Source organism: Xiphophorus hellerii, chromosome 14, assembly GCF_003331165.1.
Source record: "Xiphophorus hellerii strain 12219 chromosome 14, Xiphophorus_hellerii-4.1, whole genome shotgun sequence".
NCBI lineage: Eukaryota > Metazoa > Chordata > Actinopteri > Cyprinodontiformes > Poeciliidae > Xiphophorus > Xiphophorus hellerii.
In genome coordinates, this window is record NC_045685.1 from 930,307 (window position 1) to 946,737 (window position 16,431).

Here is a 16,431-nt window from a genome sequence, read left to right on the forward strand (position 1 = left end):
TTTCTATATTCTTTGCATGTTGAATAAACATTAATGTTGTTTCCACATATCATCTCCAATGTCCGCTGGACTTCGGGTTGCGCCGTGTCAGCTGTTTGGGATTCCCCTCTGTAATTTACCCTCAGAAAGCACGGAGGAGAATCCACGCTTTCTGATTGGCTACCTGTCACATTGAACAGGAGTTAAAGCTCCCAGTCGGGGAAAACCCCTGATTTAGATCGGAGCGGCAACGATGATCTACCGTAACACACCACACAATCTTAGAAAGACCAACGTTCTAAGATTGTCATAAGGGGAAAAATAGGAGCAAAAAATCATGTAGTGTGAATTATTGCATCAGGTAGTCGATGTGCCCATCTTTTCTATTTAAATCTAATTATTACTGAAGGGCAACATAATATACAGACTTCATAATCTGCACTCTTTTGGTTGAATGTAGTATTTATTACCACTTTGGCTTTATGTTGTTTAGTTGTTTTTCCAGTACATTTTTTGTTAATGGAGACTGAGAATCCATTTTATTTTTGTTTTTGGTTGTTTTGTTTATTTTGTTTATCAGCTCAAGTGTTAAGTGTTCTTTTGAAAATAAAGTGTATCTAACTTTGGCAAGAAATCGCATGGATTATTACGTCATTTTCAGTGTAAAAAGGTCTTCAAACAATATTATTGTTTATCGCAATATTTTTTGAGACAATTAATCGTTCAGCAAAATTTGCTATCGTGACAGGCCTAATCATCAATAATAAATCATGTAAGTTTGGTAACATTTGCTCTTTATTTGACAAAGTTATGAGGGGGGAACCATATATTTTAGCCACCTGAAATAATCCGTTCCCCCTCCAAAACACAGGAACAAATTAATTTACAAGAAAGTGTTTAACTGTGCTTTGGAAACATTTGCTCTTCATTTCTCAAAGATAAGGGGCCCTGGGATTTAAACTTTTTTTCCATAGCTGCCTTATATCAAAGTCTTGTAAGTATAAATATCAAACAGTTTTCAAAATGTAATTTATTAACCATTAAACAACATACATAAACAAGCACACCACAGCAAACTAAGGCAACTAAGGCAAACACGCAAAGCAGTGATAAGTTTTTCCAGTTGGTGGGCTTCCCACACATGCATGATGGAACCACCTCAGACACATGTCACACTGGATCTAGGAAAGAAACCAAAAATATCAGTTTTTTTTAGAAAAATATGTCTTTACAATTACAATATACAATCAATCATTTTAGATTCCCTTATATTCCAACTGCTGGAGAATCATAAACCATTGTTTACACAAGATAAGATTAGATAAAATGTGTCCTCTTCATTTAGTTTACTAACACTAAGTCTTTGAATAATTCTAAAAACTTTCCTACCCAGTTCACATCCGTGTCACTTTCCATCTCTCCACAGAAGTGACACAAGTCTTTTAGGTCCTCTGTTAACAAAAGTATAAAAACACACACACACACACACGCAATTATACATGTACAATCGTGACCGTATATATGTGGGTGTGTATGAAACTGTTACACAGGATGTGCTAAGCACCAACACAGTCATTTATGGAAAAAAAATATAGAAAATAAAATGATTGTACTTATTAATTTGTAGACAAACAATTTCCTTAAATAAATGTTTTCAGAGTCCATGTTAATGTATTAAGTTTGGCTAAGTACAGATGTTTTAGCCAAACATACAAATAATAATAATCATGATAACAATTGTCATAAAGACTCAAAATAAGAATATTAATGTTATCCTCACCACTGTTAAGGATAAGTCTCATGCTGTAGTCTCTGGAAACAGGAAAATCCACAACCTCTTTTGATAAGATTTTTTCTGCAAACTGAAATGAACAGCTTCATTTAATGGCTTTAAATTTAAGTAACAAAGAAAGTAATTCACTGTACATGTCTCAAAATATATATCAAAATCCTAAAATCATACACTGTGTGACAATATGTATGCACCTTCAGTGAAAATACACCACATGATGTACTATCTTGTTGTTTTGGATGCTTGACTGTGTCACATGTCCAACATGAGAGATTGCACCCCTTCTTCCTCATAAATGCCCTGTAAATATAGATATATTAATAAGAACAACTTTATTTGATTTTCATACTTGAGTTAAACTTAAATTTTTAACCATACTTTGTGATTTGCAAACATTTCTGGATGTCTTGTTTTGATTCCCCCAGTGGATTCAAGAACAAAGACTTTTTCTCTTGTGGGTAGATCACCTAGAAAGTGAGCATTCCACAGTTTTCATGTGGTTTTTGTCTATGCGATAAGTATGATATAGATTGTTTTTAGAGTTTAAAAACATTTATTACCACTAACGTCTGTGGTGGTGTTGATTGTTGATCCCCAGAATGGTTCCCCCCTCATAACTTTGTCAAATAAAGAGCAAATGCTACCAAACTTACAGGATTTATTATTGATGATGAAAGGAGTAAACACACTTAAAGACTTGTAAATTAATTTGTTCCTGTGTTTTGGAGGGGGAACGGATTATTTCAGGTGGCTAAAATATATGTTTCCCCCTTATAACTCTGGCAAATAATGATCAAATGTTTTCAAACTTACATGATTTGTTGTTGATGATAAGAGGAATAAACACAGATAAAGACTTGTTGGTGAATTAATTTGTTCCCATGTTATGGAGGAGGAACAGATTATTTCAGGCAGCTGAAATATCCATTCTCTACTCTCCTCCCCCCATAACGTTTGGGAACAAAGAGCAACTGTTGCCAAATTCTCAAAAATTGTTATGTGTGATAGCCTGTAGTATACTAGAAATTTCCTTAATACAGTAATCTGTCATATTTTACATTAGAATGGGATTTACCAGAAAGTTTACACTCTCGTGTCTTCAGGAAGTCTTAATTTTTGTGCCATGCTTTCAGCCAGCTTCCATCCTCTTACATCAGCAATGAAAAATTATAAATACACACTACGTGTTGGAAAACTGTGTTTTGGTGACTGACTTTTATTTCTGTCAGGCGGAAGTGACAAAAGTTGGAAAAAGACCGATTCTCTTGGCGTTTAAAATAACACAAAACAGCATAAAAAGACCTCGTTTATTTAATTATTTTTACAATTTTGTAAACAACAGCTGCTGATTAAACTAAATGTTACAAGCTTGACATGATTAACTGAGTTGTTTTTACCGAGAAATCGATCAGAAGCGCCGTGAAAATGGTCAGATCCGCCTCTCTGGCTGCAATGAGCGCTCCCACACAGGGGAACAGATTTTCACAGGGGAACAGAATTTCGCACAAGACCTGTCTGTAGAAGTAAGGATGAATCTAAAAGTTGCAGGACGGTAGCTATCGAGGAGTGGACTTCAGCACCCTTGGTTTAATATTTTTGTTAGCAGCTAAAGCTAGCCCAGCAGGTGTAGCACAAGGTGTTGGGTGGTTAACCGAACATTAAAACTGTAAGAAAAATCTGAAGGCCATTTGAGTTAACATTATTAAGCTGCGGAGTTGTTTTCTTGAAGTTTTTGGCTTTAGATGGAATAATGAGAGTGGCTGTGCTGGACCGGTGGGTTGATCTAGTCGATCAAAGCTAAGCCAAAATCTTTCTGAATCTATACATACAATAAATTATAACATATTGGTTGCCTTTTTTATCTTCATTAGTATGTCATGTTGGTGACTGAAGCCTGTTGTGATCATTTCCACACATCACATTTCTTCAGAAAGAACTTTTAATGCTGTCCAGAATGTTTCTGTAAGCCTTCTAATTTCTAGAATACCTAATGATTATGTGATACTTAATGTCTGAGTTGTGTTCATGGTAATTATTTCTGATTTTTTTTAATGCTTTATCTTGTAGGTGGTGAAAAACGCTCTCCAGGCAAAACCATGTGGACAGAGTGTTTTGAATGAATATGATAGTGACACACACAGGTGGGTCTGGTTAGCTTTGCTCACACTTCTCTTTAAAATATGTATTTATTATCCTAATGTGTCTGCTATTTTACCTGTTTTTCCTCCATGCTGGGATAAACAGGCATTCTTCTGTTGGTTCATGTTCTTCTTCCTACGTCCATAGGCCACAAGAAGAATCCAAAACATCTTATGTCAAACTGTAGATCATGTTGTCAGATATGTGCAGGTATGTGGTTATTCTAATGATCCTACTTATTGTGTAGAAGCACTTTCTCATTAGCTTAGTTTGCTATTTGCTATATATAGTTAATATTTTTTATTATTCGTCTTCTTAGCATTTTGTCAAAGATGAGAGCCAGTATTAAAGCCTTCCTCATTGGTGTGGAACCAGGACAGCCCTTCCTCCTGCATGTTGGTGAAAACAAGAGCAGCACCAAAGACACTTCACTATCAGTGATCACTCGATCATCCCTGACCATCCATGGCACACAAGACCATCCATGGCCGCTTTCGATGAACTTTCGAAGCTCATTTCACCTTCAGTGCAAAGTACCATGAATTTATCTACAACTTCTTCACAGTTTTCTGTGGCACATGAAAACCTACAGTTTTTAACTTTGACACGACACTTGAGGTGCTTGCTTTTATTTTGCCTGGCAGAGTGGGTCCGGGAGGACTGTGTTAAAGGACAAACACTGTGGAATTCCCAGTACCAGTATGGTTGTGAGTTTTTGACCATCCTGTTGAGTCTCCCCCCTCCTCTTCTCCCTTGAATACAACCCAAGCGTTACAAATGGTGCCCGAACATTTTATCTTGGACCTCAACATGCAGTATCTTCTATCAGCTGACGATTGAAACATTGAGGAGGTACTTTGCAGTATAGTGAATGTCCGCCATACCTCGTGGCAACGAACCAGGCTAGCCCAGACACAAACGGCGGCTCGTTTTCATGGCAACGAGCTGAATCTTCAATGCTGTTTACGGACAGACTGTGCTGCGCAAATACCACAGTAGTGGCAGCGGAGAGCAATACACCCCTGTGCGCTTGTTTGGTTCTCTGTTCAAGAAGATTTCATATTTTATATTTGGACATTCACTCGCCTACGAGCCCTTCTGCCAGTGCTGATATAAAAATAAAAGCAAAACGAACAGAACATTAAACAAACGTTTTTGTTCAGTCCTGAGTTTTTCTGCTGTGAATATTGCATTTCTTTGGACTCTACCATAAAGATTACAGAAAGAAAATGGCATTTGAACCAGGTTTTTCTATTTTTGACTCTGACATGGATATTGACTCTCTTCAATCTGTACCGCCACATCAAAGAGCTCCAGACCTCCGTCAGCAGGTACAAGAATTAAAAGATGATGCCAAGCAGCTCAAAACACATTGTCTCTGGAGCAGAAAATGCTGAATCATCTAGACAGGGTTAATTCCTGTGAGTCTGGTGGACCTTCTGCACAATAGTCTCCTGCACCTGCTGTGGCCATCTCAACACCATATGTGCCTTCTGTGAATATCAGTGTGAGACATTCCAGTGACACATGCCCTTATCCTGGAACTCAGAGGGACCTGCATAGCTCTTTCCTACAGACTCTGTAGTGATTTGAGTTTTTCTGTGTGTTTATTTTGGTTTCTGTGTTTGTGTGGCGTCTCTGTGTTGTCCTGTCTACCACTTGATTAGTGACACCTGTCTCTTGTTTCCCCTGATTGTCTCCCTGTATATTTAAACCCACCTGTGTTCCTTGTTGGGTCCTTGTCTGGTCTTACGTTGTGTCGTATCTGTCTTGGCAAGCTGTCAAGTCTAGTCTGCCGTCAGTCATTCATTTTGTTCCAGTTGCTACCAGGCCCGAGTTGCTAGCCTTCCGCTCTTGCTGTCCTGCCTGGATATTGGACTTTGTATTTTCTGCAATCTCCATTAAAATCATAATTTCATTCTCTACACCTGGGTCCGCTGCTTCTGCCTCACCTCATCTAATCGCAAATCTTGACAGACTCATTCAGCAGAGCTAACCAACACCACAAAAGTGATTGCTGCTGCACTACATCACGCCAAGCTGGAACCACCGGTATTTTCTGGGGATGGTGAAGTGCAGGCAGAGAACTGGTTGCAGGCTGTGTGCTGATACAAGTCCACTCTGAATTTAACCGATGTCCAGATTCTGAATGAGTTGCCCCATTTTCTAACAAAAGAGCCTAGTAAGTGGTTTAAAGCTCTTAGTTCACACATTAGCTCATGGTTTTCAGAACAGTCTTTCTGCCCACTGACAACGAATGAATTCAGTCAGTTGATGAACCACTCCCAACATTTGTAGCTCATATGTTGAGTGAGTTTAATAAGCTAAGTTGCCAACCATCTGAAAAAGAGGATATTCAACTAACATGTAAACATTCACTTGAAAAATACAGGGTGGCGCTGTATGGCTTGCCTATGTCTTCTGTGATGGAGTTGCTTCAATGCTAACACTCAGGGCTCATGAATTGCATGCTGAACTGGGACCTGATAGCCACCAGAATCTTCAAAAGAGACACTGGAAGCAGCAGAGAGCTGAGCCATGCTATTATAAGTGCTCAAGCCTGCCTGACCATATTCCTGATTAGTTAGGTAGTAGTCGATCTGGAGAGTCTCTTTCAATTTCAACCCCTGTTCCTGTGAAAGGAGCCGTGGTGGCCGACTTATTAAACTCCCTACTCATTACTGTTAGGTATTTCAATTGTTTTGTTTGTTGCTGCTGTTTAGTTTGTCTTTTGTGTGTTTTCTTTTATGTACTTGTGATGTTGTTTCACATGTTATGTGTTTTTGTGTTTGTGACATTCTGTGTGTTCAGGGGGGTGCCTGTACAATGTATATATTTCACACCCGAATGTATATTTTTATTGTGAAGGGGAGAAGGTGAGAGGAGAAAACACCAACGGTTGTATTTCATTCTATTTTTTAGTTTTGGTTGGAAGACATTGAGAATAAATCAAGACTCAAAGACTTCCACATGGTCATTATTGTTACATGATACTCATGTAGTGAGTAGGTCCATGTAGTGCATATGAGCAGTGTTGTATAGTAACGAAGTAAAAATACTTCACTACTTTACATAAGTATATTTTGGAGTACTTCATACTTTCCTCGAGTATGAAAATTTTTGATGACTTTCACTTTTACTTCACTATATTTCCGAACTTAATCGCATACTTTTACTCCGATACATTTTCAATGTGTGGTTTAGTTACTCGTTACAAAAAAGCGAGAGAGAGAAACGCAAGTGTTTTGACCCCACCTACTGATAGACTGCAACAAAGTCGGTAGCCTGCTTGCCTGGGCTTGTTCATCACCACCAATAGGATACACCTGTTTCGCTTCTCCCATTAAACACAAAGCAAGTCTCGCAATCAGCAGCAGCCACATGGAGGAGGAGACGGAGACCACAACGACTGCAACTACGTCGAACACGGTTCCAGGGGAACCACCAGCTGGTGATGAGAGCCCATGGCCTTATTTAAACACAATATACTCTTTCGTGGGTGTTAAAGATTCGTCGTACCGCATGAAGTGTATGTTATTCCTGCCCGAAGGTGTGGAAATTCTATCTTACAAAAACTCCCCGTCCAACTTGAAGAAACACATCGAGGTAACTTCTTATGAAATGGTTATAATCCTCCTGTTTCAGTAACTATAGCTTGGTCGCTAGGCACTATTGAGAAATCTTGAGCATAACATTACCTGTATAAATGAACTTTGTTTGGCATTGTTTCAGTTCCACACGTGGTGTATTTAGCTTAGGCCTAATGTTGACTGTAGCAGGCTACCTAGACTCCTCTGTTCAAGGGGGGACAGAAGCCATAGCGATAGCAATTTAGACTAAATTTAACGAATATAGGAAAGGCATGCAAGTTCAAAACCACAAACCTTTAACGTGCTACTCTTTAAAACTGGAACAATTTATTAGCAGGTTTAATTTTGCCTGCACTTGGTTGTGTACATTATTTTAAGTGTATTTGACAAGTTTACCAAAATATAAAAAAAGTCATTCAAACTGCATTTGCCTTGTTTTACTTTTTACTTGTACTTTTCATTACATTACTTGAGTACATCCATTTTTACAGTAATTTCCATACTTAAGTACAAGAAGTTTCAGATACTTTAAGACTTTAACTCAAGTAACATTTCAGTCAGTGACTTGGACTTTTACCAAAGTCGTATTTTGGAGAGGTACTTATACTTTTACTTGACTCTGAGATTTCAGTACTTTATACAACACTGCATATGAGTGTGATAGGCATGTCTATCGGGCAGTTATGTATCTGTTAAATACGGAACGCGACGTTTAACGGCCAAATATGAGATGACTCCGTATTTTACGGGACTGGTGACAACCCTATTCAGGGGTGCTGAGTACATGGTACGTGGACTTTTCCAGTCATTTTGACCACTCAAAGCGCACCGATCGGATAGGTGTATAAATCAAAGCAGAGGTAGGCAATTTGGTTAAGTGGTGCTTTGCCCAGAGGCACATCGACATGTGGCAGGAGGAAGCTGGAATCGAACCTACAGCCTTCCGATTGCAAGTCGACTACTCTACCAAAGAGCCATAGTCGCCCTACAGAGCCACGGTCATCCTACTAATCCTATTAATGGTTCACTTTTAAATGTTTATTTACACAGCTGGTATCACTTTAGCAAATAGGTGCTGTAGAATGTGTTCTATGTTTTAGATTATGTTACAATTTAAATTTTTAGTAGCCAGTATGATACAAGTTATTTTGGAAACTACTTGCCAAGTTTGGGATTTGAAAATAATGGTGCTACTGTCAGAACTGGGTGACATAATTATGTTATAATACAGGAAATTTACAGAAAAATACTAATACGGGAGCACGTTGGGAAAGAGAGGTGAAGTATTGTAGTTTACTGGTCAACATGGGAGACTTGACAGGTATGAATTCAGTTATTTACGATGTGAAAAAAGTATTCAAATTCTTACAGTTCTTTTATGTTTGATTATTTTGACACGTTTTACTGAACAAAGATAACCTGAGCAAACGCTGTGTTAAATGCTGATTTCATATTTGAAGGCATAAAACACAATCCAAACCAACCTGACCCATACCAAACCTTAGTAGCCTATATGCAATGAATATATAGGCTACTAATACTCATGTAGTGAGTAGGTTCATGTAGTGGACCTACTTCTGTTTAAATTTAAGCCACATCAGTATAGGATGTCGATGTTCAGGATATTCTACCCGTTTCACATTGGTAGATGGCACATCTGCTAAATTCCCTAATCAGAACATCCTACCTCTTAGAGCATGGTGATGCACTAAATTATTTAACCCTCCTGTTATGTTCGTTTCTAGGGTACAGCAAAAATGTTCGTGGGTCAATTTGACCCAGGGAGTGTTTAATCATGCAATAGTGTCAGAAACCAAAAAATTCCTCCAAAACATTTTTGTATCTGATTATTAACTCCAATACTAACCATTTCAATCAATATTTGTGCAATGATGTTTTATTATTTCTCAGAAATTAAGGATCAATGACGACAACCTGCTCATTTACTCATTTGGACATAAAAAATGGAATTTAGATTTTTAATGTCCACTGAAAAAAACCTAGACACAAAAAAACAATAATTTCCTTGAAGTTGACCTTTGGTAAATTATTTTATATTATACTTTTTTTTTTTTTACCAAAGGGTGATCTTTATAATTGAACTTGAGACACACATACTGTTCTGGGTCAAATTGACCCGCTGATTAAAATCAAGATAAATGAGTCATGCAGAGAGTATTTATGTTTTTCTCCACTTCTGCTGAGTGTCACTCAGAGTGGGTGGAGTTTGTCCACAGGAACAGAAAAGATTCCCGTCAAAGGTTGTGTGAACACCTGCTTTCTCGCAGTTTCCTAGTGAAGTAAAGAGAATAGTGAGAAAGTGGGCTTGTGTGTGTGTGGTTGCGTGTGTGTGTGTGTGAGTGTGTGTGTGGTGAAATATGGTTCATAACTGCAAGGAAACATATAGAATTGGACATTTTAAAATCTTTTTTTGCACTTTAACCTGACTGCCGGGTCAAATTGACCCGAACAGTATCGATGTAAAAAGTAGACCTAGGGTTTGGTACAAATGTGTAAAATGAATAAATTTTCAACTTATGTCTAGAGTGCACCTATTAAGACAAATAGAAAATGTTTCATGCAAAAAAAATGCTTCTATTTTTTTTTTTTAATTTGTAAATTTTAAAACGGGTCAATTTGACCCGGAACATAACAGGAGGTTAAAATACCTGATAAATACAGTATGTGGGTAGCTTATATCGGTGCATTAAACACCCTGCATCAGAAGAGTCTACCTTTTAAAAATATTTAAAATACAGAGGTGCTTGTAAGTAGTTTGTAAGAATAAAACTGTCAGACAGGGGAAACAAGTTTTTATTGAAATTAAATTAAGCACAGACATCTACAAATACAGATCACCACAAAATCTTTATTGTCCATTAATACATTATATAGCAGTGTAATGAATTGATCTTCATTACTGGGACTATTTTTGCTTAAGTCACTGTATAGCACTTTAAAAGCACTTTTTGCACTTTATTAACAAGCACTTTATTTGGCACTGCACTTTTAGCATAGATTTGCACATAAATAACAATTTGCACACAAGAAGTTTAATTGTATTTATTGGGTGTATTTATTTAGATTAGCATGTAGCCTTTTGTTCTGGGCTCTGCACAGCTGCTCCTCATTGAGAAGTGAGGTTGGTTGCGTGTCAAGGGAGGATAATTGTTACTCAGAGCAGTGAGCTACTGGTGGGTAAAACTGAGCAAATGTTTGTGCATAATCTGTTAAGTGTGGAGTGCTAATATGAAGTGACTCACCTGTCCTTTCTGTGTCCTCTCCAGGGTGTTTGGACAAATACTGCCCCGGGGGTTCAGACACCATATATAGTTTTCGGGAGAGGCCATTGAAAAGTGGGGGTGGAGGGAATTGTTTATGGGTTTTGTGCTATTTCATTATGGTGTAATGATAAAACATAAAATATTTATAAAAGGTAAGTGGAAATGTTTGTATTTAGTAAAAGGTATTTTATTTAATTAGGTGGATATTGGTGAATTGAGATTCCCCTGTGAATTAAAGGTGGTTTGGTCTGTCACAGCTGGGACTATTTAAGACTGCAGTTTCACCTGTGAAATGATTGTTGATGCTGTGTGAAGAATAAACCACTACTGTTTCCACCTGACTCTGTCTCAACTTTTCATCCTCACTGTAAAATCCAGGCTCAAAAGGCCGCCTTGTTACAAGCAGTCTTTATCAAATGCAGAACAGTCAAAATGTGTCCTCCGAACTGTGCAGGTTCTGTGCTTAAAATTCTGTGCTACGCTTAATATACACTAATATTACACTAAACATACACAGCTTCAGTCCCACAAAATATCGCTACCGACATGCTCTTAGCATGGTTTGTTAAAAGAAGTATTATTAAAATAAAATATTTTAAAGTATAGGGGCAAAAAAGCTCACAAAAACAACGTATTTTGTCGTGATTAACGTTAACACCAAGCAATGACTTTTTTGTTTACAGTACAGTAGCAACAATTCAGATGGCAAACTAAAGTCATTTATAAATATGTTTACAGGCTGCCTGTCAGGTAAACTTAAAACATGAAGTAATACAGCAGCTTAATGAAAGCCAGATATAAAATAAATTAAATAAAGCTTACCTTAATCTTTGACAAAATAAAACAGTCAAAACGAAACTTCCACGGGTAGGATGTATCGATAAGACATCTGGTGAGTAAGCAGTATGCGTATTACCACAAGGTAGGATGGATTGATGGGTAGCACAGATAGTCAGAACACCGGCACTAGAGTATTGGAGTTTGATACGTGTGTTACACCAATGTGGCGTGTCTATTTTGGAGCTAACATCTTGATTTAGTGAAGTCAATTGGGATTCCTTTTTGGGATATCTTTTTGTAGAGCTGTCTACAATGTCAAGACAGGACACATGAGAAGCAAAAAAAGAAATCTGTTATGGACTGCCTATGTTTTGACTGACAGGCTATCTGAACGTGCTGTCCAATAACCGTTGGCGTGAGCGCTGGTGCCGCCTGAAAGACAACCAGCTACTCCTCCACAAAGACCGTGACGACCTGAAGAGCCACATCGCCTCACTGCCCCTTCGAGGCTGCGAGGTCAACCCCGGCCTCGACCACAAACACCCTTTCGCTTTCCGCCTCCTTCGTAATGGCCAGGAGGTGGCGGTGCTGGAGGTGAACTACTGATAGGACTCTGGAAGACACTTAGTAAAGAAGAGATGCATTGCACTCATGTTTTATTACTGTGTTCTCTGGTTTTTCTTGAGGCCTCCTCCTCTGAGGTGATGGGGCGTTGGTTGGGGGTGTTATTGGCCGAGACTGGCTCTACCACTGACCCAGCCACCCTGCACTATGACTACATTGATGTGGAGACCACCGCCAATGTCATTCAACTAGCCAAGCAGTCCTTTTGGTGAGCAAAACAGCATTTGCTTGCTCTTTTTAGGTTTGTTGTCTCCCTCTTCATGAGCAGCTATATAACTTTATGCTTCTATCTCTTCAGTTTCACTAGTAAACGTGCCATCTCTCCCAATCCATACCTTGATAGCCACGTCAATGGTTATGCCTGTCCTTCTGGTATGGCTCTACACTATGATGATGTGCCTATAAATGGAATGGTAAGCACACCTGGGCACTTTTATTGCGGTGTTTTATAAAATTTCTCATAATCTTGAACATTCAAGTTTTCTTCTCCCTTTGCAACAACAAACTTCATTGTGTTTTACTGGAGTTTTTATGAGCCAAAACACAAATATATAACTGTAAAGTCAATGGAATTGCCTTGACGATTTGTTGTTTTCAACATTTTAAATTAATAAAAAATAAAAGAAATGGGATGGATATTAGTGGTCACACCCTGTTTACCCTAAAACTCTTAAATAAAATCCAGTGCTACCAATTTCCATGTGAAGTTATTTAATTAATAAGCACCTATTTGGTAATTAAATGAATGTTAACGTAGCTTTTCTTTGAAGGACTCAAAGGTTTGCTGGAGAACACTGATCCTCCAGGATTTCGCAATTGTTTTTGTGACTTTTTTGGCGATCAGAGACATCAATTTCTACTTTAGAAACATTTGCAAGGAATTTTGTGATATTTCTTCCTCATTAAACCCATTCCAAAATCTAAATATAGAAGAAAAAAATATTTTCTTTTTCTTATATATGACATATTGACATATTGGACAAAAAAAAAGTTCTTCTTTAGCAAACTTAAATAGCTCAATTTTTGTTACTTGCCTTATTGAAGATGAACTGTAATTGACATAATGTAAGGTTGATGCAACAAAGTAGTACAAATAGCCCAATATTTTTGACTAAATCGTCATTCTTCTACTTCTTCTTGCCATCTTCTTGGTTGTTTCCATTGCAGTTTTACGAAATACATCTATTTTGATGCGGCTGAAAAACCACCTTATCTTAGTGCAAAAACATTTTATCAAAAAATGTGAGTTGTTTTTTAATTGGTGAGTTTCCATCAAGTAGATTTATTTTTGTACTCTCAATTTGTGCAATTTTATGGTTAATGGAAGCACAGTCATGTTCATCAAATATCCAACACAAATGTAACTTCACCACAGTTCTAAAACTAGACATTTTTAAGGGAATGAGAAGAACTCTTCAACCAAATGTGATTTTAGTGTAGAGTGGGTGGGGTCATTGCCAAATTTCTCTACAGTCTGCAGTCAGGGGTTTGTGCAAAACACTAAAATCCATTCATTCGTTCAACCTCTATTTAATCTGGTAAGCTATTAAGGACATGTTCTTATTTACAATAACAACCTGGCAGGGAAGAAAAGGAAATATTAGAACAAACAACAATATTATACAGTTTTTAGGCATAAATCTACCTAGACACATGGGGCCGAATGCAAAGACTCAGATGATTGAAATAATCAGATGATTATTTGTGAAAAATGTTCAAAACAATTATTCATTATGAAATCTTAAAAACAAGGAGTTGAAATACTTTTGCAATGAAATGTAACTTTTAGTAATATCTGACATTATCTGGATGGGTAATATTTACCCATCCAGATAATGTCACATATTGACTTCCTGCTTGGACTAACTGTGACCTCTCCTCCTCCCTGTCATCCTTATTTTGTTGCTGTTTTTCTTCTTTTTTCATTCCTTTTCTTCACCTTGTTTGCTTGCTTTCCTCATCTAACTCAAGGAACTTGAGTTGCAGTACTCCACTCCCACCACAGGGGGGGGCCAGACCAAAGAGGAAGTGCATCAAAAGAGCACAAATCTGTATGAAAATATGCCATTACCTCAACTCGTGACGCGCTATCCCCCCAAAGCTTCCTCTGCTTCCTCTTCCTCCTTTTCTGCTGCTCACTACAAATCCCCTGTTTCTAAAATCTCCTCTCGATTCCTCACTGCTGACCATAAACCTTTGGACTCCACTCAGGTGACTAACACTCTGCTGCTTAACTAATAAACTCATCATACAAACTCTTCTGCATTTATTCCTTTTTTAAGCCTCACTAACTTACTCCTCACCAATGACTTAGTTCTTGCATCCCTTCCATTATATTTTCTGCTTCCCTCAGATCAACTCATAGATAATTTGCTTTTCACATTGTTTGCTAATTTAAACTACGTATTATGGTTGTGTGATTATCCTTTCCTTTAATATTTTTACATTGACAGTCTTCTTCTGCAACCATATAAGGCACCACACAGGCTATTATGGAGCTCTACCTCTTACTCACCACCCTTTGATGTGTGCGCTGTGTAGTGCCGCCAGCAACTGTAACAGTGACCATAGACCACAAAGTGTTGCTCTGTTGAATAATGAAGGCTGTCAAGGTAGACAAAGGTTTTTATTTCAGAAGGATTCACCTATTTTACTACATTTACAATATACTATTATTCAAAGTATGAACCAAATATTAATTTATAATAACTAAAATCATGGAAAATCATAATTTCTTGAATAACTAAGGATCCTAAATATTTGGATAATATGGGTTACATGAAAGATCTCAGCCAGTCAGCTGACAAACCAGTACAGCGTTCCAGTTCCCTCGGCTGTGAGACACTGTTGTTCTGGTTTTATTGTCCACTTATGTACACTTCTGGTTAATGTTAACGCCAATTAGTTGCAATTTACAGCAACAATGTTCTTAATAAAATGCTGCGATCATTTCATTATTACAACACTGCACACATTGTACTGAGGTGGTGGATGCTGTGAAGCACAGCATGAATGTAAAGAACAGGGAGAATTTGCTCTGTGTTGTGAGTTTATGGAAGATGAAGCCTTGAAAGAAGTTTTTAATAAAAATGTTTTCTCAGTATTAAACACATGTAAATCAAGATATAAAATTAATTTTAGAAATGTTTTTAAATGAACGTTTAAAGGTTTTATGAACATTTTCATAGATATAAAGTATCAACTGTGGGACTTTTTAAATTATTGAACTGTGGCACTTGTGACTTTCTATACATCTTGTGGTCCAAAATTTTAGGTAGCTGAGTTATATTGCACTTTAAATTCACAGCATGCACAAGTCAAGCAAGCTGTGTGGCTTGCTCCAAAAATGAGCTCTCCATATAGAGATTTATGAATGCTGGTACAGGCAAACCTGCTCTATAAAAGCCCTTTCCAAATCATCCAGTTTGAGTACAAAGAGATGGAAATTAGATGGAAATTGTAAAATCCCCTTTCGAGGAACCACTTTTGCTCAAAGTGCTCTGTCCGTGAGAGGATTTGCAGTTTGGAACTCACTTCCTGTTGATTTAAAGTCCGTAACCAGTTTTAGTACGTTCAAAAACTCTGGTTATGTCAAAAACAGAACTGAATCCATTTTTAATGTTTTACGTTTCACTGTTTGTTTGTAGATATTGTCAACAATATGTTGTGCTATTTTAAATGATTATCACTTCAATTTTTTTAGAGGTACTTTTTAAAAGCCCATTTAGAGACAAGTGCTGAACATTAGCTGTTGCTATTGCACTATGACGCAAACATGGGACCGCTGTTCTGCTCAGTCTGTCTATGTCTGTCCCTATCAAATAAACTTAATAATAATGAAAAAACATCAGAGGTACACACCAGGCGTCACAACAGCTCGGAAGGCCAACATGCAGAGGCGGTGATGGTGCATTTGGCGCCAAGGGCGCCATATAGGAGAGAAAAGTTATGATAATCCTAAGGGCCCCTGACCAACAGGGGGCCCTTCACAATTTATTTATTATTTCTTCATAGAAATAAAAAAAAAAATTGGGGCCCTGTCAATTACAAAATTAATCATATTGTAATTTCAAAGATTGTTTTTAGCAGTAAAAATTTAACGTTCCCACTCCCAGACTAAAAAACACACATTCATATTTGTCCTGAAAACCCCTGGATCTGCATGAAATGGATCTGCATGAAATGGATCTGCATGAAATGGATCTGCATGAAATGGTTCGTTCCTGCTTGGAGCTCTTGACGG

At 37.7% G+C, this 16,431-nt stretch overlaps 1 protein-coding gene and 1 long non-coding RNA gene across 5 annotated transcripts in view; one reads left to right on the forward strand and one right to left on the reverse strand.

Moving 5' to 3' along the window:
• Positions 1–16,431, forward strand: part of afap1 (actin filament associated protein 1) — a 103,261-nt gene that overhangs the window by 79,586 nt on the left and 7,244 nt on the right. For all 3 annotated transcript variants that reach the window (XM_032583207.1, XM_032583205.1, XM_032583206.1), the window contains 3 exons: positions 11,947–12,158; positions 12,251–12,396; positions 12,487–12,601. In XM_032583207.1, the coding sequence (XP_032439098.1) occupies positions 11,947–12,158; positions 12,251–12,396; positions 12,487–12,601 (473 nt within the window). The remainder of the gene's footprint in view (positions 1–11,946; positions 12,159–12,250; positions 12,397–12,486; positions 12,602–16,431) is intronic.
• LOC116732793 (uncharacterized) lies at positions 989–3,022 on the reverse strand. 2 transcript variants are annotated; one of them, XR_004341881.1, is made up of 3 exons: positions 2,150–3,022; positions 1,760–2,071; positions 989–1,430 (listed from the first exon to the last, which is right to left on the reverse strand). It is a non-coding gene; the product is annotated as an uncharacterized LOC116732793 (long non-coding RNA). The 2 variants fall into 2 exon arrangements; XR_004341880.1 differs by having other exon boundaries at positions 1,760–3,022.